Raw genomic sequence first — 21,929 nt, forward strand, 5'->3', positions numbered from 1 at the left:
TTTTAGACTAGACACACATATTCCATGATAATTTAATGTTTGATAATAGAGTTGTGGACACTCATAATATTCCATGATACTTTCATATTTGAAGATAGAGACGTGTGACTAGAGTAGATATATTTAAGAAGACGTGCAACAAAGCGATCTACTCCTCTGCATCACTCCAGTCATACTGAAAGTAAATTATGATTACAGCTAGTATATATAGAGTGTTAGTGCTACCTGGGCGGAGAAAATATGAACTAATTTTGATTTTTCATAGTTAAAATAGTGATTGTGTTGCTACCTAGGAGTGACAGCATGAACTAAAATTAATTATTTTATTAACTGCATTGTTTTTATTATTATTTAGCTCGAGCTTTTTTTAATTAGGAAATATTATAGTTAGATGGCATTAGGTATGTGTTAATTAATGGCACCGGAAGTAAGCTAAAATAAATTGTTTTATGCTGAGAAAAATGCATAAAATGAATGTTGCTTGTCGAGTGTGCAATAGTACTGCGAGGCTATACAGGTAAGTGTTTTTCGCTGGGCGGGTGAGGTGGGACGAATAAGTTTTTTATTGATAAGTGGGCCTTAACACTTTCTATAGAAATTCATTATTTTTACTTGTCATCTTCAAAGAAAATAAATTCAATAATGGTTGAATTTCATTTTTTTTTTTTAAATCTTAAATAATATTCAATGGTACTTTTATGTTTGATGATTGAGATGTGGAACAAGACTAGATTATATTTGGAGAGATGAGCGACAGAGCGATCTACTCCCCTGCGTCACTCAAGTCGTACTGAAGGGAAATTGTGTTTATAGCTGTATAAATAGAGATTAAGTGCTACCTGGTGGCAAATATTTGAACTAATTTTATTTTTTCCTGTTTTTACCGCTCTCTGACGGCATTTTTTAAAACTAATTTATTTTATTTTTCCTGTTTTTACCGCTCTCTGATCGGCATTTCTTAAAACTAATTTATTTTATTTTTTCCTGTTTTTACCGCTCTCTGACGGCATTTTTTAAAACTAATTTATTTTATTTTTTCCTGTTTTTACCGCTCTCTGACGACATTTTTTAAAACTAATTTATTTTATTTTTCCTGTTTTTACCGCTCTCTGACGGCATTTCTTAAAACTAATTTATTTTATTTTTTCTGATTTTATCGCCCTTTGGCGGAATTTTTTAAAACTAATTTTATTTTTTCTGATTTTACCACTCTCTGATGGCATTTTTTGGAACTAATTTTATTTTTTCTGTTTTTACAAAATATTATTTCATTGTTTCTTTTAATTACACAATACTTAAATGAAATTTTTACTTATTAAGTAAAGATTCTTAATATTAACTAATTATAAAAGTAAAATTCACATTAAATTTTCTAACTTTTTTTTAAAAATAAATAATGGAATAACAAATTATTATACTTTTATTAGAAATACACTATATACACTACTGTATTTTTAGTTTTAATATTATATATGTAAGACGGTTTTCGAAACAGATTTTATTACTCTGTAAAGAATAATAAAATCTGTTTCGAAAACCGTCTTACAAATTAAATTACTAGTTATATTTCACCGGCGTTAAACACTGAAAAACTATGTAACGTAACACTCTAAAATGACGCTAAACCTTCCCAGACTATAACCTATCATTCAGGCTGTGTGGCGAGTTCGTGAGCCCCCTCTGATGGCAGTTTTACATATATAAAATTAAAAGTATAAATATAAATATATTCACATATGAAGCTGGAAGCCTGAACGTTCGCCACGAAAGGTACCTAGGGCTGATTGTTGTCCTTAACTGCAAGCATCTTGATTATCTATGAAAAAGATAAATGACTAGAATTATTTATACATATGTATGTATCAGAATATTATTAGAATATAATATTTTTGTTTATATTTTTAGCAAAAAGTTGTTTAGTCATGTGAGTGTTTCTGAAGATTTTGGCAAAACAACATTTAGTAATAAATGGTACTTTATGGGAAATCTTTAAATATTTTAAATAAAACTTCAAACATATGACTTTTTTAAAAATTCATTTAAGTTTGTTTCTAGGATTTTTGAATTTTTTTCCTGGTTGGTTTGAAGAAAAAAATACGGTTCTAAATTGTTTTTAAATACAGAAACACAAATAAATTAGTTTTCTTTTGAAATAAATTTTAAATAAGAAAGAATATTAAAGTGAAAAAACGATACAAAATTTAAAATAAATCAATGAACGCTTGTAGAAAAGAGTGTTAACTTTGTTTTTGTTCAGAAAGAACAAACAACTAAGAGAGCTAAGGTTGGTGAATTAGTTTTTAATGTAGATGGATCAACTATCTCATCACCATTTTATATTCGCTTCAGGCTTTTTAAGCTATTTACAGAGGTCAATTTATTAACCCAAACATATTTTCCTTAGTTTCAGAATAACAGTGTATTTATTATTATTAATACAATCCTACAGCCTTACTTCTTATATTCAGCTTAAGAAACTAAAATAACTAGGGTATTATTTACACACAGATTGTGTGAGTTAGAATTTATATTTGTTGTACAATGCGAGATAGTACAGTGCAATAAAATGAAGGGTTGTTATCTAGACCAAGGGATGTATCCAAACAAAATAAAATTATCAATTTAAATATGTATAACAAAAATATTAGAAATTAGTGAAGTAATGCCTATTTTTTCAAGCAGGCTTTACGTCCAACTACCAATTAGTTGTCGTGGAGCAAGCATACATTACTGTAAGATTCTTTTTATTAAGCATTAAATAAAATCCAAGGCCTAGACCGGGAATCGAACCCAGTACCACAATACATATTAGCTTCGCAGGTCTCGCCTCTAACCGCTCGGCTACCGTGGCTGAATCTTTCACCATTTACCCTTTCAACGTCAAAAGCTTTCAAAATAAAAGAAATAATCAGGTCAAATATGTTTTCAACTCACACTTTGTTAGCCTGACAACACTTCATCCGCATATTTCAATGATTGAATTCATTTTTTAAGTTGTCTTCTTTTAAAAGTTTACTCTATAGGCAATTAATGTTGTTAATGTTAATAACTAAATTTTGCAGAATAACCCAAAATTGAGCGCAATATTGTAAACTATGTAAAAAAGAGATGTAATACATACATTCCAATAAAAATCAGCCAAACTAAATATACAAAATGATAGATTATTGTAGATTTTGTTGTACAGAGGGACCAAAAGCGTTTGACTTGGTAAGTATTCTATAATTTTTAATAAGTTCAAAAGTTTAAACTAAAAAACAAAAAACACGACATAATGATTTATTTTAAAAGTGTAGTAACTCAGAATCTGCACAATAACAAATTTGGATGTAAATGGTTTCTCATTTCTAATGCATAATATAAACATAAATTCATTTTGTCTGCGTTCTGAATATGATTCTTCAATCTAAGAACTCGACGTAAGTTTAGAGTAGATTCTGTGGAAGTTGGCCAGTAGAACGTACTGCAACCTAGGAATCTTGTAGTTTTGTAGCGCCCATGAAAACCTCTTCACGAGTTTATTTGAGTAGACTTAAGAGTTTGGAGTGAAATTCCAGATAAAGCTTAAATTAATTCCTGCAGAAAGATTAACAAATTAAGCAGGGAAAATAATCAATTCGTTTATAGCTTAATTTGCATAATGTAATCATCAGGTATAAAACTTTGCAGTGCTACCCTACATGTGGACGCGCCTCTTCTTATGATACAGTTTGCAGCAAGATTACTTCTAAACCAGAACCTAAAGATATAAAGCAGACTGATTGTACTTTGTGCGAAGGTTATGGGAAAAAAACACGCAATCAAGCGCTGGGAGAAGTAAGTATTGATTGTAACTAAAGTTAAAATTGCTGCTCCTTTTAAGTTTGAAATCTTGTTTGATCTTGAAAAATGGCCTTTCGTTACATCCCCTTACTTTCTGGTACATTATGAGAAATTTATAAATGATTTCATATCCATCCGTCACATATACGGCACACAATAATCAAAGAAAGACCGCATACATGAAATCAAAGTCAGTATCTCTCCAAAATGAATGATTAACATAACATACAAAATTAACTGAAATATAGCTCAGCCTGGTACATTTTCAGCATCTGGAAAGAGAAAACAACATGAGAAAGAGAGAGAGAGAGACGGCTTTAGAAAGAAACATTCATATGTCTTTCTGTTTAAAATGTTTTTCTTACAAAAATTAAAATTTTTACTTAAAGTAGCGTATCTTAGAAGAATTTTGAGAGGTCCAAAACCTCTCTTCAAAATAAATTTTCATGTATACAATGTCAAATAGAACGATAGATCCATGCGCGTGAGTAAGGTCATCAAAACTCAAGGACAGAAAATAGCAGACAATTCCAATTAGATATTTGCTTTAGGAGCACAGATATATATGGGACCGATATAAGCTTTAATGTGATGTTAGGTTACCCAAGTAAGAAATCGCATCTGCCCTTGTTGAGGATGGGAGACAGAAACTCTTCTTGACTATTAGCATTTTCCCAACGAAAAAACAGATCCTCGCCGAACTCGAACTGAAAATTTCTCACTACCTCACACTTCACACTTATAACCTCAGAACAAAACGCCCCCTGCTAAAAAAGTACTTTCTAAATCTACTTTCCATTTTCCAGTATTTTTGGGGGCCAATGAATGTTTTGAACTTGTAGATATAAATTGAAAGGAAGTGTCCATAAGACTAATTCATTGCGACTTAACAGTTGATGCGTTGAAAGAGATAAATGTGTAAGAGAAGTAAGTGCGTGTATGTACAGTTTGTCTAGTGGTTTGCTAAAGCAAAATTGTTGCAAAAATCAACAAATTGTGTTTTATTTAAGAGTTGTGGTGTCAATGTATGTGTTGATAGTGCTGCTATCCACAGATTACTTAAAGAAGAAGTGGAAAGTGGCAAGTTATCCTGTAAACTTGGTTACTCATTGCTTACAAGTTTTTGAAACATTTTCTCAGAAAAATTTAATTTAAGTACACTTTCGACGGTGGGTGGCAAGTTTTCACTAAAATACTACTTTAGTGTAATCAAGGTCTCATCACCTGTATACTATAATTAGGAAGAGCAAGTTTTCGAAACACCAAAACTTATTCTCTTCAAGAAAGTTTCTTTCATGAATTTTTGAATATTAGCGTTCTTTTAGCATTAAGATTGTCTTTGTCAAAATTATATGTAGGTTAAAATGCGTCCTGTTTGTGAACATGTTCGTCGCATTATACTACATCTTATCATGTTGTCGAGATGTCGGATGTTCTATCATTATCTTTCGAATTTCAATGTTTATACTCTAAAAGTAAACTAAATATAAGATAAAGTTCGAATATTTTTACATGGTTTAGACTCGGAGACAGTAAATGAAAAATAATTGTTATTCTGAAGTTTACAGCAATAAATATTTACAGAACTTGAGAAATTCTGTGAAGGATGATTCTCAAAAAAATCAAACAATTCCTTCACCAATCGTCCCTTCCACGGATAAAAACTTTGAAACTGCATGTGAAAAGTGCAGAGGGGACAAGCTCGAAAGAGGAAAACGTCGAGTAAGTACTTTATTATGATTTCTTGTTTGTTTTATAAAAGATTAATTATTTAGCATGATTAGGAATCCCAAAATTTTACCAAGTCTGACTTTCAAATTCAAAGCGGCGAGACAAGGCGCGATCGTTATTTTTCAACTATAATTTGGAACATTTTTTTCAGACATTTACTTTATGATTATTACACCGTCCACATCTGAACAAAACAAAAAATAATATAAAACTTCTGCTTTGCTAATGCCATCGTAATTTTCAATAGCTCTGCAGAAAACCTGGGTTTGTTTTTGAGGGAATTAAATGATACAGGACAAAAAAAAACGGGTTTAATATAAGCGCTCAGAAAACTGAAATCATGGCTAACAGCCTAAAGGATTGGCAGCAATAGATGGAAAAGTATTAACGTGTACTGGAAAAATAATATTTTTGGACAAGTTATTATTTTTTATGAAAGGACTATCAGAGGAAATTAGAAGAATAACTGCGCTAAATTAAAAAAAAAGTGATTCGTTGAATATTTATAAATCCAGAAGTAATAAGTGAAAAAGAGAGTTTTCCACAGCTGCATCTTCCCTCACTAACATACTGACATCAATCTCGAAGGGAATAACCACCATACTGGAAACAATCCAACGGCTAGATAGGAGCTCATTAGGGCGTCCAAATTGAGGGGAATAACTGGGGCTAAGAATTTAAAACCCTGTACTCCAGTTCAAAAGGTGTTGGGCAGGACAACTCGCGAAATAGAACTAAATTGGTAGACAAAACAAATTACTGATTGAAATCCATCATTCCAAAACAAGTAGAAGGAAAATAAGGGTACATCTATTGGAAACTTGTAGCACAGAGCAGCCAAAATCGCATTTAGTAGGAGTTCCGATCTAAAGTGAGACTAGTCAATATGATACATTTTCTTTCTTTTAATTTTTAAGGTTATTTTTATTTATTTTATATTAATTTTATTTATTTTTTTTGTATTTCATTGTTTATTCTTAACAATGAAAGACTTATTATTATTAATATTTGGCTTAATCAAAAGTTGCAGATCCCTTATTGATCACAATATTTTATAAAATTGTATGTTAGTAACATTGTAATATTCATCACCATTAACTTTTCCGTATTTTTGCTTCTCAGAAAATTGTTAATTATTTGAAAAGTTATTTAGAGGCTAAATATTGTAATGACTTTGTATCCAAAAAAAATTAAAGGTTTGCCGTTAAATTTGTGGTAAAATTAAGCATTTATTTATTTTATATTGGGCAAGGATGTCGGGTACTGCATTAGCTGCATTCCTATCTTTCGGCAAACGCATAGATTTAGGAGCATAGAAATCTTAACTTACAGCAATGACTTCCTATGAAGTGTTGATTCGCCTGTCTCGAAAGGATTGGACAAAGATAAATAGATAGTCGCTAAGAGTCGGCAACTCATTCTCTTTGACTTCATCTTGCTGTTTTTATTCCAATTAGTGCGAAATTTTTCATGAGATCCTATGTCTTTGTTTGGTATATTTCTGAATAAATTGTTGAATGTTAGACCAATGTCCACAATAAAACATCATTATCTTTGTTTAGGTTATCTTAAGTTTTTCCATCCTCAAGAGTTAATAATGAACTGCATATGATTTATAAAAAATATATATAAATTGATTATACTGTTCAACAGCTCAAAAAGAAGAAAGAGCCCAAAGTAATAGAATCGGATAAACAGTACTCTGGAGACTTGGATAAGGAAAACACGAGGAGTAATAGCTTAGTGAGTATAATTTGATAATCTCTCCCCACATACCAACTATAGCATTTAATTTTTTTCCCCATTTAGCCATCATCACTATCATTGTTTATTTTTAATTATGACTAAAATTACTACTAAATTTGTTTTCGCAGAGCGAAGAAAGTGAAGAACTCACCGAGGCTGAGCACGAAAAACAATCTGAAGTAATTATTGTTGATCTTCATAATTTCTGTTTAACAAAACGTTAAATTTTTAAGCGCCTTAATTTAAAAAAAATTGGTGGGAACCCACACTTTTCCTAAATGCAGTTTTTAAGGTTCTAAATTGAACGAACATATTATTTGTATATTTATTGTTAGTAAACTCGTACATTAAACTAAAATAAACGACAGTTGATACTTGATATAGAAAAGTAGAAAATTCTTTCTCGGCTGAAATAATTCTTACTGAGCGAAATGAGGCTGAACGAAACAATTTTTTATTCTCATCAAGGAAATATTTATTCGTTTATATATGTGGGAAAAGAGAAAGAGGAGAATAGAATAGGAGCAGAAGGGGAGGAACAAAGGATAATGGAGTAAGAAATTCGTTTAAGTTAGAAGTTGTTATCAAGTTGCACCAGTTGAAGTCGTTCTTTTGTTTTAAGTAGAATACAGTTGTTTAAAGGGGTTTGTTTTAAGGTTGTTAGATTACGAATGGTTTTCGGGTTGGATGTATTAATGGAGTAGAATTGAAGTTGAGAGATTATAAGAGAACTACACGACACAACATATACGCAGAAAACAAAAAAAGGCCAATAGAAATATTTTTCTTTTAGTGAGATTAGATTTGAATGTGCCCTGATTCTTAGGCAAGCTACCGAAATAGGCCTATTGTGCCGATGAACTTTTATTAGCCAATTGGGAGAAAATCTTTCACAAGATCCAGAGTATTCCCCGATGGTTTCGTATTATCTCTTCTATACTGAAAATGCCAGAGACCTCACATCGCGAATTAGTATTAGAATGAATCATACAAAATATTGTTTTTTTTTTTCACCTATCATAATTTGCATAGCAGCTGAAAAACTGCCTTAAGTGTTACTAAGCACACAGTGTCCAATATTGGGACGGCTTGCCTACATAGCAGAAATAGGGTCAAAACATATGTATACAATGTAAAAATAATCTGGTATAACAGTGTGGTGAAAGTTAAATATATATCTGCACGTAGACACTCTTATTCTTCGAACAGTAAGGGAGAAAGTTCGAGTAAAAATGTCTGAAAATAGAATTATATGATTCTGAAGTTAAAAGAATAACAGTTGAATGTTTAATACTAAAAGTTCTTCATACTCTAAGAAAGACTTCCAAAACAAGTAGTATGTGAGAAATGACGATTTTAATGTTTATAACATTGAAACATTTAAAACAATTTTTTGAAAAAGTCTGTTCTTAAAAGAGTTGACGCAAAATTACTATGATTAATTCATTTATTTAAGTAAATATGGCAGGTACTTGGAGGGTCACAGATTTCTCCTGCATGTTCTGAATTCTATGATGTAGAATTTTACAGAAGTTACTTTCAATGGAAGAAAAAATTAGCAGAGGAAGCGAGCATACATAGGGGAGCATGGAGAAAGCAACAATTGAAACTAAGTAATTAATATTAAAGTTATTTTAATTTTATCTTCAATAAATACATCCAAATACCAGTTTTTTAGCAGTCCCATAAGATTAATTCTATTTGCAATTTGAAGTTGGAGGAAGAGATTGTTATTAATAAATAATTTATTCTTGGACTTAGATGCCTTGAAAATTATTAGCGCATCTCTCAGCTTTGAAAATTAGAACCTGAAGTCGGGAGTTCTTCTAGAGGGCTTTTTCTCTAATTTCGAGACACACATTTGTCCGTTAACAGTTTCGTACTGTTTCAAATCTCGGGAGATTTTTTTCAACACAGGTGTTGTGACCTAGCTCTAGTTACCAGACAGGCCATTTTCCTAATAATTGAAAGTGGCCGTTGAATAAGAACACTAACTGCGGTAATGAGTTTAGTGGGAGAAGCCCCGTAATTTAAAGTTCTCCTGCCTCTAGACTGCGTCTGGAATACCAAAAGACAAATTACCTTGAGCGAATCTTTAATAAAGAGTGACGCTAATGTTATAGTGGCTATCAGAATAGGTACTTATTATTTGTTACATCAATTTTGGAAAGTGGAAATCGGTACGCTCACCTTCATTTTTATTAAGCTTTCATAAATACTTTTGACCATTCTTCAGCACTTCTCTTCAAGAAACAGCTCAACTTTTCCTTTTCCACAACAGAGAGTTGAAGTGGTTCTACTGGTAAAACTCCGTCGAAGTAACCAGATCATGCATTGAACTGTGACTAGAGCTTGATTTTCTTTACTGCTTTTTTATGCAATCTGTCATCCAGCCAGAGAATATTATTTGAAAATAATTATATAATAATTTATATAATATTATATATTATATTTTAAATATATAATTATATATTATATTAATAATTTCTTCCTGGAGCAAATTTGTAACTCTTTTTTAAATTTCAGACAAGATTTCTTTGTTTTTCAGAGATTCATATTGAAAAGATAATAGCACATAATGCTGGCCCAGAATGGTTTCAAGATTTATCTAATTTACAAGTAAAAATATAGTTTCTTGTTTTTATTAAAATATTTAACATTGAAAAGGTTGATACTTTTAGTAAAATAACTTACACTTTGAACACACTAAAATTCACTTCCTTTTACGAGCCTCGTACTTTTTCGAATGAGTAGTAAACATTGTTAACATTGTATTTGGAGTGAGGAGTGATAATTATGAAATAGTTTAGAAATGTAAAGGAGAGGGCATTTAATGCGGTAACATGGTAAGGTAACTTGTGGATGAGGAAATATTGATTTCTTGAAGACTATTTTTTACCTAAGTACAGGCTTTGAGATCCCTCCCGCATGTATGAAAAAGTGGTTTTTAAAAATTAGATTCTATGAGCGCATACACCATACTCAAATAACAATAGTAGAAAGGTCAAAATTTATATTCTGTTTAAATGGTATATTCCTAATTGTATTCCTAGGTGCGATTTAGGTAGAGACACATTTAAGTTCTTCTTATGTTGAGATGTTAATGTAATATGTTGATTTTGTATTCTAAAGGAGATGACTTCTTTATTTCAAAAATACTTTTAACTAAAAGATTAAATAGAAAAATAATCCAATAATATATTGTACAGAAATATCATTTTCTTCGCTCATAACAAACGCCTAGGCATAATGAATAATGTTTCAGATGAAACTTATAGACTCTGTACCAGAGACCATTATGGAAGATCAACAAAAAGGAACTGTACGGGGAATACAATTGTTGCTGTATGAGTTTGGCATCTACCCAAAATTAAACTCTAGTTTATTAAAAAAGTGTATGGAAGAATCAGAAGCTGATCCAATCAAATTCTTATTTCTTGTGCACAGGGAAGTTTCAAAAATGGAAACTGAAGATTATGAAAGAGAATTTTTTCAAGCGAAACGTTCGTAAAGTAAACAATATATATCTGATACCTTAAGCGAATCTAGCCCAATAATTTTGGGGTATAGACTGAATATATTTTTAATCGTATGATTCACTTAAAAATTTATTTTTCATAAGTTTTAATACTCGTCTTATATTTTATTTTTCGTTCTGTTATTCTCGTCCTTTATTTTGGATTTACTGCCTTTTGAAAACTAACGCTGCAAGGGTGGTGGTGTGTGGCTCGGAGTAACCCCATTCCTTGCTCAGGTAGCTACTACCATCACTGTCTACAATCCTAAATTTTAGTCACTAAAAGCTCTTCGTAACATCGTAGCAGGCACGGAAATGAAGGCAGAAAGTTGAGCAGTAGAGAGTGGCTACTTCCCCTAGAGTACTAAATAAAGTAATCTAAGATTTTGCCTTATAAAAACTTGATTTGTTTTGATAAAAATAACAAAGAGAACATAGAACCAGATTGTGTTTTTCGATGAAGACAATAAAACAAAGTTTACCTGGATGTAGGCCACTTTCACTATGCTCAAGTTTTTCATTCTCCTTTCCGGTGACAGTGGTGGAATCACGAAGCGTAAAGAGTAGCTGCAGGGTTAGGTTATAGTTAGGTTTCAAAGATCCAAAGGTCCTAGTGTAACTAGCCATTGATCTTAAGTCGAAGCAGGTCGAGTATCAGACTTAGTCTAGGCCTATTTTTGGCTGGAACTTTGAGAATTGTAACAGATTTTTTTTTTATAGAAGCTGGAAAACAGATATCACCATTTTCGTTAAATGAGAGACTACTGCTGTCTGGTGTGTTTCATGTACATTTTGATACATTTCTGAAGAAACTAGAAGACATACTACCACCAGGTTACAAACCGCCCAAAAGTAAGTCTTTAAAATCTCTTGCTGCCTCCTCACATTCCATTTATTTTAGTGAACGCCTAGTGAAGCCAACAGTAAGTGAATATAGTAATAGCAATAGTAATATAATAAGTGAAAATTCTTGAGAATTGAACTAAGAGTCAGTCTTGCGAGTGTTCACTTCAGATTCTTTTTTAAAAAAGGAAATTCATTTTGGAAGGTTGAAGAACAACTTCAGCTTCTCCCTGAAAGGTCACTTCATGACGGCATATGTTTCTAAAATGACTTTAAGTTTTAATATTAAAAACATTTTTTAATTGAAAGTTAGTTTGGATTCCAAAGCCACTGAAACTTTTTTAAACAGAAGAGCTAAAGTGGATGTTGAGGACGCAAGAGTAAAAGGAAAGTCTAGAACGAGGATGAGATTAGACGATGCATTCATGTTTAGGAAAAGGAATCGTCAAGGAAGCTGGCTGGGTCAAGCTTTTTTTAAAAAAAATCTCACTCCTCTCTAACAAGGGTATAGAGTGAGAAGAACAGATTTACCGGAAGAACGACGTTACAGATAAGATTATATAGGTTTCATGCTGGTTTCCTTATTTTCACGGAATACCTCGTATGGTTCTTCCACTTTCTTCCACAAACTTGAGATTTGGGCTCTGTAAAGTGTGTAATGGGCCTATCTTGTCTGCAGGGCGTAACTGCATGATGTATAGAAAGTGCTGCGGATGCTGGCCTTATCTTCAAGAAACAAGGTTTGTAGCCAATCTGCAGTGCACAAAAGAAGGAAATTACTTTGCCCCAATCGAATTTATTATGTCGGCGTTAGCCTAAGACATTCCAAAATGTGGTAGATGTTGGATAATTGAAGAGGATTACATACTTTTCGATTGCTCTGAGTGGAAACTTCGCTCATCATTCTCATAAACAAAGTTATTCGGGCTATGCCCGAAACTTTTTGTAGGAAGCAAAAAATAGGAAAACTTTAGAAGCTCTTAATAAGAAATTAGAAGATGTAGAAACCAACGACACTCATTTAGAGGAGTTTCCGAACGCAAAAGTTTCAAGTTTATTGTTAGATGTAGTGAAGCACCAAGGTAACTGAGCGCAAAGCATGAATTGTGGTATTGGGTTCAAATCTCGGTCTAGGCCTTGGATTTAATGGTTAATTAAAGAAACTTTCAGTAAAGTATGTTTGCTATCAACACACCTAATTGGTACTTTTACTTTTTAGAGAGAAAAAAAGGCTTCCAGACTACCCAATCTTAAAATTTGGTCAAAATTCTCATATTCTCTTTTTAAATTCTAAATTTTTACGCAGTTCTTTTGGGAAAGAAAGTATTAAAACCGAAAACCAAGTTGCCTTCCTGTCCGTATTTACAACCTCAGCCGATTAATGAAAAGAGTTGGATTGAAGAGCGGGCGGAAGCAGAATATGTGAGGAAAATACTAAGAGATCAGAAATTTAGAGAGGAGATGAGCACAAGGGAAAAATATAAAAAGGAAATGGATTTGAAGGAACGCGAAAAGAAATTCCAGGAGAAAGTAAGGGACTACTCTTTAATTTTTCTTTCACTAAACAGAAATTTATTTTTAAGAAATATTCAGCTTTCTCTTTATGGTGTGACAGCCATTAGCACTTTCTCAGAAAAAATCGTTTTCGCAGAAAATAACGCTTTATATTTTGTTGGCAGCGATAAGTAAATATAATTAAATTATTTACACAAAATAAAGGTACTAGATTAGAGATGATTGAAAATCTAATTATCTCTAAAGTTACTGTAAAGAATAAGAAAGTCCGAAGAATGGCTCACGTTAGATTTTTCAAAATCAGTTGCTCAGAGAGATATATTTTTCGAGAAAATTTAATTTAATTTGTTTTTGATAAATCTCCCACTTGTCATAAACCCAATAGGCCAACATCTATCCTACTTAAATCCATCTCGACGGCCTGCAACTTATCTTTATAATACCTTGGTAATGCCTATTTTTTGCATCATTAGAGCAACACATTAAACTAAGGAGTGATGTAGTTTCTATAGTTTCTTGAGGATGATGTGCTTATCTAATCATCTAAGCAAAGCAGTACTCAAAAGTGATTGAAATCGAAGTAGGCATTCCACTTCATATTCTACTGCTAATCCTTCTAAAACTATTCCTGGCAGATATAAATATTTTCTGCATTTAAGCTCAAACCCCATCTAGAGTGCGCTTCTACGAATTTTCGGGTCATATAAGATGTGTCATCGCGATTAATACTTGGTCACCTGCAATATCTTATACAATTCTTTTTTCCATTTCCTTGGCACATGCTCATTTATGCCGACGATTCCATATAAATAAATACATACAAAAGTAAAATAAATTATTATGCTTAATTTAAGTAAATTTTAAAATTAGTATACCTGAGTATAAAGTAGTAAATTTTTTAATTGCCATTAGTACTTCCAGTAATTGGTAATATTGCTGGTCGTTTCTTCTAATTAGTTGATTACTTTGTATATACTGTTTTTCTTTTATATTTCAGACCGATGATTTAGTGCAGCGAGCTCACAGTGCAGAAATTAAAGGAATGTTAAATCCACAACCACCCTCGAAGGAAAGCCTTAAGGAGAAAGGAAAACCAACTAGAGAACGTAAGCAAATAGATAAATTGTATGCAAAATTTACTATTAATAAGACTATAGACGATTTTTTGAACTGGTACGCGAAGTCAGAGTTGACATTGCAGTCAGAGGAGTGAACACTTCCTTACAAGGACTACAAGTTGCAATCAACTGAATGGCTAAAAGAAGGATTCTAATGATTTTTTTTAAACATGGTTTTAATCTAAAAGATCAGGATTATGGTTCCACATTATTTAAATAAAAATGTGAATGCAAATTTGGGGTCTCTGAGAGAGAGAGAGAGAGAGAAATCATGTTACTTGAAAGTAATTACTAAGTATTATTTCCCTTCACTATTCGTAAAAAAATAAAATGTCGAAGCTTAAATAAATTCAAAGATTTATTTTCCCTTCCCTTAACATATTACCCTAAAAAAAATAAATGTTCCACTTTCTTCTTTCTGGGCTTCCTTTAGGTGCGTTCCAATATTTCTAGTTATCTTCATTCTCTGCGCGAGTGCTCTTATATTTTTGCCAAGCAGTCAGCTGTTTTTGGCTATTCCAGCCGACCTCATCGCCCAGAAAATTCATTATAGTTTATAACACGACGAAAGCGTGTTAACCAGATACAGATTAAGCACGCTTTGAACAATCATATTAATTACCAGTCAGTTTCCATTAAATGAAACTGATAGGAAAAATTCCAAATTTCAAATCATTTGTAAAAAAAATCTTAATGTTGATTAGAAGTATTCAAAATTTTTGGAAGTGCATTTTTATTAATAAATTTTTGCTGTTTCAGATAAAAATGTTGTAGTTCAAAGAATGTATCCGAGTTTCAAAGTAATTGAAGGTAAACTTCTTTTTCAATAACAGAATGTTCATTAATTTGCGGAGACTTTTTCTATTTCTTTCTTCTTCTTTTTTTTTTCTAATAAAAATTGATGCTCTACGGTTTAGGGATCTTCAATCAGAAACTTCTAGAAGTTTATAACGACAGAATTTAACGTCTACCAATAAAATTTAAAATAGTACAATATTATTTCCATTCGAACTTTTAGGTTTAGCAAAAATGTTGGTCAAGTTTGTGGGTGCATGTTTGATCGGATGGATTTTAAGGGGTTGTTAATTCTGTAGGAATTTCAATTTTGATGGTAAGAGGTTAATGTGAGGTTCTGTGGGTAATCTGGTGTTATGAGCGTTCTTTGACCGTCGAGGGCACCGAATTTTCCTTGTTTTTTTTTTTTTTTTAAATTATTTATTAACGTAGAATTTCAATTATCATTTCGTAATGTTATTCAAATTAATCTGACCTCCGATCACGTACTCTCAGTTTTAATTTCTGTTTCGTATTTTTTTTTTTTTTTTTTTTTATTGAATACTACTTTGAGTTAAAATTGTATTGAAAAATTCTATTAACGTAATTCTATTGAAAAGAAATATTAAATACTGTTGTTTTAAGTTTTAAGAAGCTCCTAATGAAGAGCACTATTGGATTCCGAAATGTAGAGCATCAATTAAATTTTAAGAAAAAAAATTCTCTCTGGCCCAGTGCCGTATGTTTTTCTTCTCATAATTTAAAGTGATACAAACCAGATTTTTGATTTATTTTTTTCAATTTCTTTATTTATAAAATCATAATTGGATATTTTTCTAAGGGCTATGCTTACTTGCTTTAAATTATAAAATAAGTTTAAGGTTTAAAATAAAATATTATTTAGGTTTTTTTACTGGTACTCAGTTGGTCAATTCTTCAGTCTATTTTGCGTGTTCAAGTTTAAATGCAGTTATACATATATTTTAATGTGGATATATATATATATTGTATAATTGTATTCTCTCTAATATATATATATGAGAGAGAGAGAGAGAGTGTGTTAGTCTGTGTTTGTGTGAGTGAAAGAATATTTATTTACGGGGACGAGCTTCGGGACAAGATTTCTTTTTGAATTTTAGGTTACAATTTTTTACTCAATATAGAAATTAAGAATCAAATTTTTGTGCTCAAATTATTCTAATAAAGGAACCGCGAGTTAGGACATTTTAACATAATTTAAAATTTTAGACGACGAGGAAAGTGACTGGTTAATCTTTCTGAATCCCAAACATTTGTTTTTTAGTCTTTCTAAAGAAATTCTAAACCACAGATATTTGCAAGTTGAAAAATTTTTCCCATGTATTCATATATATTTTTTTTTCAGAAGAAGAAGAACAAGAACATAGTACGGGTATACCTCGTTTAGACCGTTTGATAAAATATCAGGAAATTTCTCCAAAATTAAGCACACACTTTGAAAACCAAAAACAAAATTATGAAAAGAAAATTATTGAATTTACAGCTAAATTTGAGGAACTTGAAAAACTTGCTGCAGAAAAGATTTCAGAAATATCAGAAACATCAACTGAAACAGAAGATGATGACAGTTTTTTAGACGACGAGGAAAGTGACAGTGATTCAGTCGATGATGATGATAAAAAGTCCATCCGATCGGATGTAGGTAGTGGCTCTAAAGAGAACGAACTCATGAATGATAATGTGGAAATATTTGAAAAATCCGTGGAGCAAATAGGAGAGCCGGCTAAACTAAAAAAAGTTGAAGCTAAAACATCGTTGAATGAATTAGGATTGTTCAACAAAGTTAGTGCACCAAACGAGGAAACCAATAAAGTAAGCTTAAAGGACACAGAAGAACGAAGCATTGAAAAAAATTGGGGTACTGAAAGGATTAAAGTCCATGCATATAAGAGTGATAAGGAAAAATTTATTGATGATCTAATGTCTGACGAAGAAACGTTAAAATCAGTCGTATTTAATGGAAAAGATTCTTTATTTTTCAAACTAAAACGTAATAATGCCAAAGGAAAAGAAGTGATGGACAAGAGAGAATGTTTGTGTATTGAAGAAGTAGTAGAAGATGAAGAAGCAACAACGAAAATTGAACTAATCATTGACATGCTATTTGAAATTATATTTGCTAATTATTTGTGGGGAGATAGTGAAGACTCGCTGAAGTTCGAAAGAGGTGATAAATTGGGCGATGATGATAACGGAGATGATATCTCTGATGCGGATGAAGAATCCTCATACGAACCATCAGTTGTAAGAGAAGAGAAAAAAGTCGAACGAGATAAAAAAGAGGACAAAGAGAAAGATTTAAAGGAGAAGAGTGATAAACAGAATATTGTGCAAGACGCAGCTGACCAGCTTATCGACGTAGATACCTCTCCTCTACTTTCGACAGTAAATATTTTCAAATTACCATCAATCTGTCTAGTCACTACTCTAGACTCTAGTGAAAACATAGCTCTCCAGAAACACGCGCTCCTCGTTCATGTAGATCCTCTATTTTATTCTTATAGAATCTCTACCTACTATAAAAATTTGACCTCCTTCAGAACAAAAAACAGTCCTAAAACGACTAGAACTTAAATACAAGATGTATTAAATCACTTACCTCTCGTCAGTGATGTACTGTTTGTTATTAAAGTCATGGCCTGTTTTTCTCAATCAGATCTTAACGTTCAATACTAAAATAGGTGTCGTGGGCTATGGGGCAGAAGCTCATCACATCTTTCTAAAAAATAAAACAGTTGGTTAACCGCGGTACTTGAACTGGGGTTCTCCTACCTGATCTGCTCATTACCACTGCTCCAAACTTGCCCCCACGCTTTGAATATTAATTTATTAATTCATTGAATTTTTAATTGATTTTGCCCTCTTAAGTCAATATCAAAAGTTGAAATTTTTAGAGGCCTATCCAAATAGCGGCTATCCCCAACTCTCTCGGAGAAGTGCAGGTTGATTCGATCACCCATGAGCTTATGTTTTTATTTTTATCGATCTTTGACTGTTGAACCACATCAGGTGAATTCCCATTTGAATGTCATCCGACATTCTACAGTTTTCGGCAGTACACATTTATCCATTTTATAAAATATTAAAATAAGAAAAAAGTTTATTGAACGTTAGGATTGCATTTGATCATTCGTCAGAAATATTCAGGTGCATCAGCACCTTCCACACCTTCAGTGTTACATTAGAGTGCACTCCTTCCTCGTCTCATTCGAAATCCAATTTCTCTCCGACAACTTCTTTGATATTTCCCATACTTCCTATACAATAATGCAGCTGCAATGCGTCTGAACACTTTGCGTAAAATGTTCTTTACTAGTTCCCAATAATATTAACGCGTTGGTGTCTTTAACTAAAACAAAAACCTTCTATTAGTATAAAGAGGGCAGAGAGCTCCTCGGCAGTCTGTGTAATAATAATAATAATAATAATAGAGTTTATTTAAAGAAATGTTTCCATCTTACAATACAATAATATTTATGAACAAATAATAATTCTAAATTCAATAGAAAAATAAATAATAACTCTTTGAAGGCAATGGATTACATCCGTCTGCCGAGTTGCGATTACAAATTTTTATGGTTTAAAACTGCAACTAAATGAGGAACAAATAAACATCGGATAAAGTAAAAAATAAAAATAATATTAAAACAGAACAAAAATAGAAATGAAAACGACTTATCATCAGAGATAAAATTCATTAATAATCAATCTTCTATAAGAGATAGCTGATTTTAAATATTTGCATAAGTCACTCCAGTTTTCTGTACCATTCAAAAAACTACATACCTCCTCAATCGAGAGAACTGTTTTATTTAAATAATGAAGCCTATATGGCGCCAGTATGGGACAAACTCCTATAAAATGAATAACGGTTTCTATGTCATTTAGGTTACACAAAGTGCAGTTTTGGTCAGCTTCTGGATCAAAGGGCCTAAAATTTAAATTGAATGACTCTGATCTGGCTTTTATTATTAGGCGGGCATCTTCGACACTATAATTACAGAGGTATTCCCATTTATCGTAATCCAACCTCGGATAGATAACATGATGTTGTCCTTCTCTCGCCCTAGCTATATCATTCTCTCTCTCGTTCATCTTTAATATATCCAGAAAACTATTTAAATTACTTCTCCAGTTATCATAATTTTCTAGATTGAACGGGGATATTCCCAGTTGACGACACACGTTATCCCAATCCTTGAACCACAAGATTTTCTTAGCGATAATTTTCTTGGCTATTAGTTTGGGGAGCCTACCGTCTGGAAGTTGAAGTATTTTGAAAATATAACTTATGTGCAACTTCAATGTATACCAAAACATACTCGTCAAATTCGTTTCTAAACTGATTATATAATTAGCCGTATTCTTTGGTAACTTGAAAAGCTTTTTAACAAAAAACCGTTGCAACCTTTCAACTGTTTGATACTTTTTATAACCCCAAACCTGCGCCGCATAACACATTATCGAACGCGAGGTTGAATGAAAAACTTTTATCTTAGAATTCATTGGGACATTATAGTTATCAATTAATTTGGACCAAGTACAGTTCATGGCAAATTTAGATGCCTGAAGTTTTTCTTTCAGATGAGGTTCAAATGAGAGTGCAGGGGTAATAGTAACTCCTAAATAATTATATTTATTTACTATTTCAATATTATTTCCCACGAAATTCCACTTTTCTTCATTAGAATATCTTCCTCCTTTATTTCTACAGACCATCATCTTAGACTTTTCAAGATTCACTCTTAGACCCCAACTTTGGCAATAGCTGCTTAATGCGTCTATCATACGTTGCATTGTTACAGGCTTATCTGCTATCAAAACAATATCATCGGCGTACAAAAGTACTCGAATATTTAACTCCCCAAGATAAATACCACCCCCAATGTCATCGTGAAGATCATTAAGGTAGATCGAGAATAAAATTGGGGACAATAAACAACCCTGTTTCACCCCTGATAAAGTTTTAAAGAATTCTGATATTCCCTGTTCGCCCCAGACTGCAGCTTTACTATCCTCATACATATGTTCAATAACTTTAATAAATTTACTTGACAGGCCCAGTCTAGATAATTTATAAAACAATAGCTTTCTCGGTACGGAATCAAATGCAGCTTTGAAGTCGACGAAAAATAAGTAAATCTTCTTTACTTTATTTTCGACGAATTGCAATTGTATTAAGTTTATAACACTAAAAATATTGTCAATTGTTCCATACCCTGGTCTGAATCCCGCCTGAAATTCATTTAACACATTATAACTATCCAACCAAAGCCATAATCTGTTTAACAAAATTCCTGAAAACAATTTAGCTTCAATATCGATAAATGAGATACCCCTGTAATTGAATATTTGTTTCGTATCACCCTTTTTATGGAGAGGATATATTAGTGCTTCTTTAAAATTTTGCGGTACTCGACTGGTATCATAAATTCTATTAAATGCGTCGAGCATTTTCCCCAAAAAGTTGTCCGATGCATTCTTGAGGAACTCGTATGGTACTCGGTTTAATCCAGGAGCTTTGCCATTTTTTGCTTTACCTATAACCGCTAACAATTCATCAAAATTGAACTTATCATCTAAAATTGCGTCATAAACAAAAGGTTCTGCGTACATAATAGTAGGTACCTCAAGTACAGGATTATATAATTCTTCAAAGTAAGCTTTAAACTGATTAACATCTATACTGGTGTTGTAAAGAAATTTTTGTTTTTTAAGTAATTTGATTGAATTCCAAAATTGTTTCGGATTTTTCGCTTCTTTTATTTTTTCTATAGATAATTTATTAAAGTTTTCCTTTTTATTTTTACACATCAGCTTATAGTTTAGATTGCATTTTAAATAGATGTTTTTGATTACATTAGAATTAGTTTTTCTATAAAAATTTAATAGACGAAATGACCTTTTTCTCTCTTTATCACATTGCCAGTCATACCATTCTTGTTTTTTAGTTAAAGGTTTCCGAAATTTTTGCCGTGACGCTACAATGTTAACAATATTTATCAGAGAATTAATAATATCCTGAGCTTCATTTCCTAAATTTTTATATTTATTTAACTCGATGTCTAATTTTTCGCCATATTTTGGATCATCGCGCCATATTAACTTCGGCAAAAGTGGGAGAGTGGCGATATTGTTTAAATCAGAATGTATTAGATTTAGTGTTAAGACGATAGGGCAATGGTCAGAGTATGTTTCAGGAAGAACAACAAAATCATTTATTATTGGCAAAATTGAAAAACTTACATTGCATAAATCTATTACCGAGGAACCAGATGCTCCTATGAATGTAAATTCTCCTTGTCGGTCTCCCTTTGATCTACCATTTAAGACCACCATATTATAATCGTCACAAAGCTCTAACCATTGTTTCCCTCTTGCATTTAAACAATTGTCTTTAGATATACGTACTTCCCTAATGTTGCTATTGTGATATACGAGGTTCGACGAAATAATTTGTTCGTCTGAAATTCTCACATTACAGTCCCCTATTACTATGAGCTTTCTACTGTTAACATCATTTAATAAACTATTTAATTGGTCAAAGTCGTTATTCCAGTGGTTTACATTAATATAAACAGGTATTAAAAGTATTTTAAAATTGTTTTGATTAATTTCCATTACAACATTATTGTTTACATAAATAAAATTACAGATATTAGATACAAAACACGATTTTTTAAAACCAAAAATTGAGCCTCCCACAGCTCTACCAAATTTAGATTGACGTAATGCCGGTATACAATGAATTTTAAATTCTTTGAAGTAATGCTCAAATGAACCAATTTCACTTCTTTCCAAATGCGTTTCTAGTAACAAAATAA

At 31.9% G+C, this 21,929-nt stretch overlaps 1 protein-coding gene and 1 long non-coding RNA gene across 5 annotated transcripts in view; one reads left to right on the plus strand and one right to left on the minus strand.

The window, feature by feature from the left end:
- Nucleotides 1-157: 157 nt before the first annotated feature.
- On the minus strand, nucleotides 158-14,206 carry LOC141462310 (uncharacterized). Of its 2 annotated transcripts, none has more exons than XR_012463188.1 (3): nucleotides 14,050-14,206; nucleotides 9,490-9,681; nucleotides 158-1,816 (listed from the first exon to the last, which is right to left on the minus strand). It is a non-coding gene; the product is annotated as an uncharacterized lncRNA (long non-coding RNA). The 2 variants fall into 2 exon arrangements; XR_012463187.1 differs by lacking the exon at nucleotides 14,050-14,206 and adding an exon at nucleotides 11,299-11,522.
- LOC141462229 (uncharacterized) overlaps nucleotides 2,042-21,929 on the plus strand; it is a 31,979-nt gene continuing 12,091 nt past the window's right edge. For 2 of the 3 annotated variants that reach the window (XM_074143917.1, XM_074143936.1), the window contains exons 1-14: nucleotides 2,042-2,284; nucleotides 3,063-3,210; nucleotides 3,670-3,816; nucleotides 5,407-5,544; nucleotides 7,207-7,296; nucleotides 7,428-7,478; nucleotides 8,768-8,912; nucleotides 9,848-9,918; nucleotides 10,565-10,802; nucleotides 11,537-11,668; nucleotides 12,966-13,189; nucleotides 14,172-14,280; nucleotides 15,052-15,102; nucleotides 16,451-17,490. In XM_074143917.1, the coding sequence (XP_074000018.1) occupies nucleotides 3,157-3,210; nucleotides 3,670-3,816; nucleotides 5,407-5,544; nucleotides 7,207-7,296; nucleotides 7,428-7,478; nucleotides 8,768-8,912; nucleotides 9,848-9,918; nucleotides 10,565-10,802; nucleotides 11,537-11,668; nucleotides 12,966-13,189; nucleotides 14,172-14,280; nucleotides 15,052-15,102; nucleotides 16,451-17,490 (2,490 nt within the window). In that variant the 5' untranslated portion in view covers nucleotides 2,042-2,284; nucleotides 3,063-3,156. The remainder of the gene's footprint in view (nucleotides 2,285-3,062; nucleotides 3,211-3,669; nucleotides 3,817-5,406; nucleotides 5,545-7,206; nucleotides 7,297-7,427; nucleotides 7,479-8,767; nucleotides 8,913-9,847; nucleotides 9,919-10,564; nucleotides 10,803-11,536; nucleotides 11,669-12,965; nucleotides 13,190-14,171; nucleotides 14,281-15,051; nucleotides 15,103-16,450; nucleotides 17,491-21,929) is intronic. The other variant, XM_074143926.1, reaches the window with a different exon arrangement.

This window comes from Rhodnius prolixus, unplaced genomic scaffold (genome assembly GCF_049639745.1).
Source record: "Rhodnius prolixus isolate KJV_2025 unplaced genomic scaffold, Rpr scaffold_1, whole genome shotgun sequence".
NCBI classification, from domain to species: Eukaryota; Metazoa; Arthropoda; class Insecta; order Hemiptera; family Reduviidae; genus Rhodnius; species Rhodnius prolixus.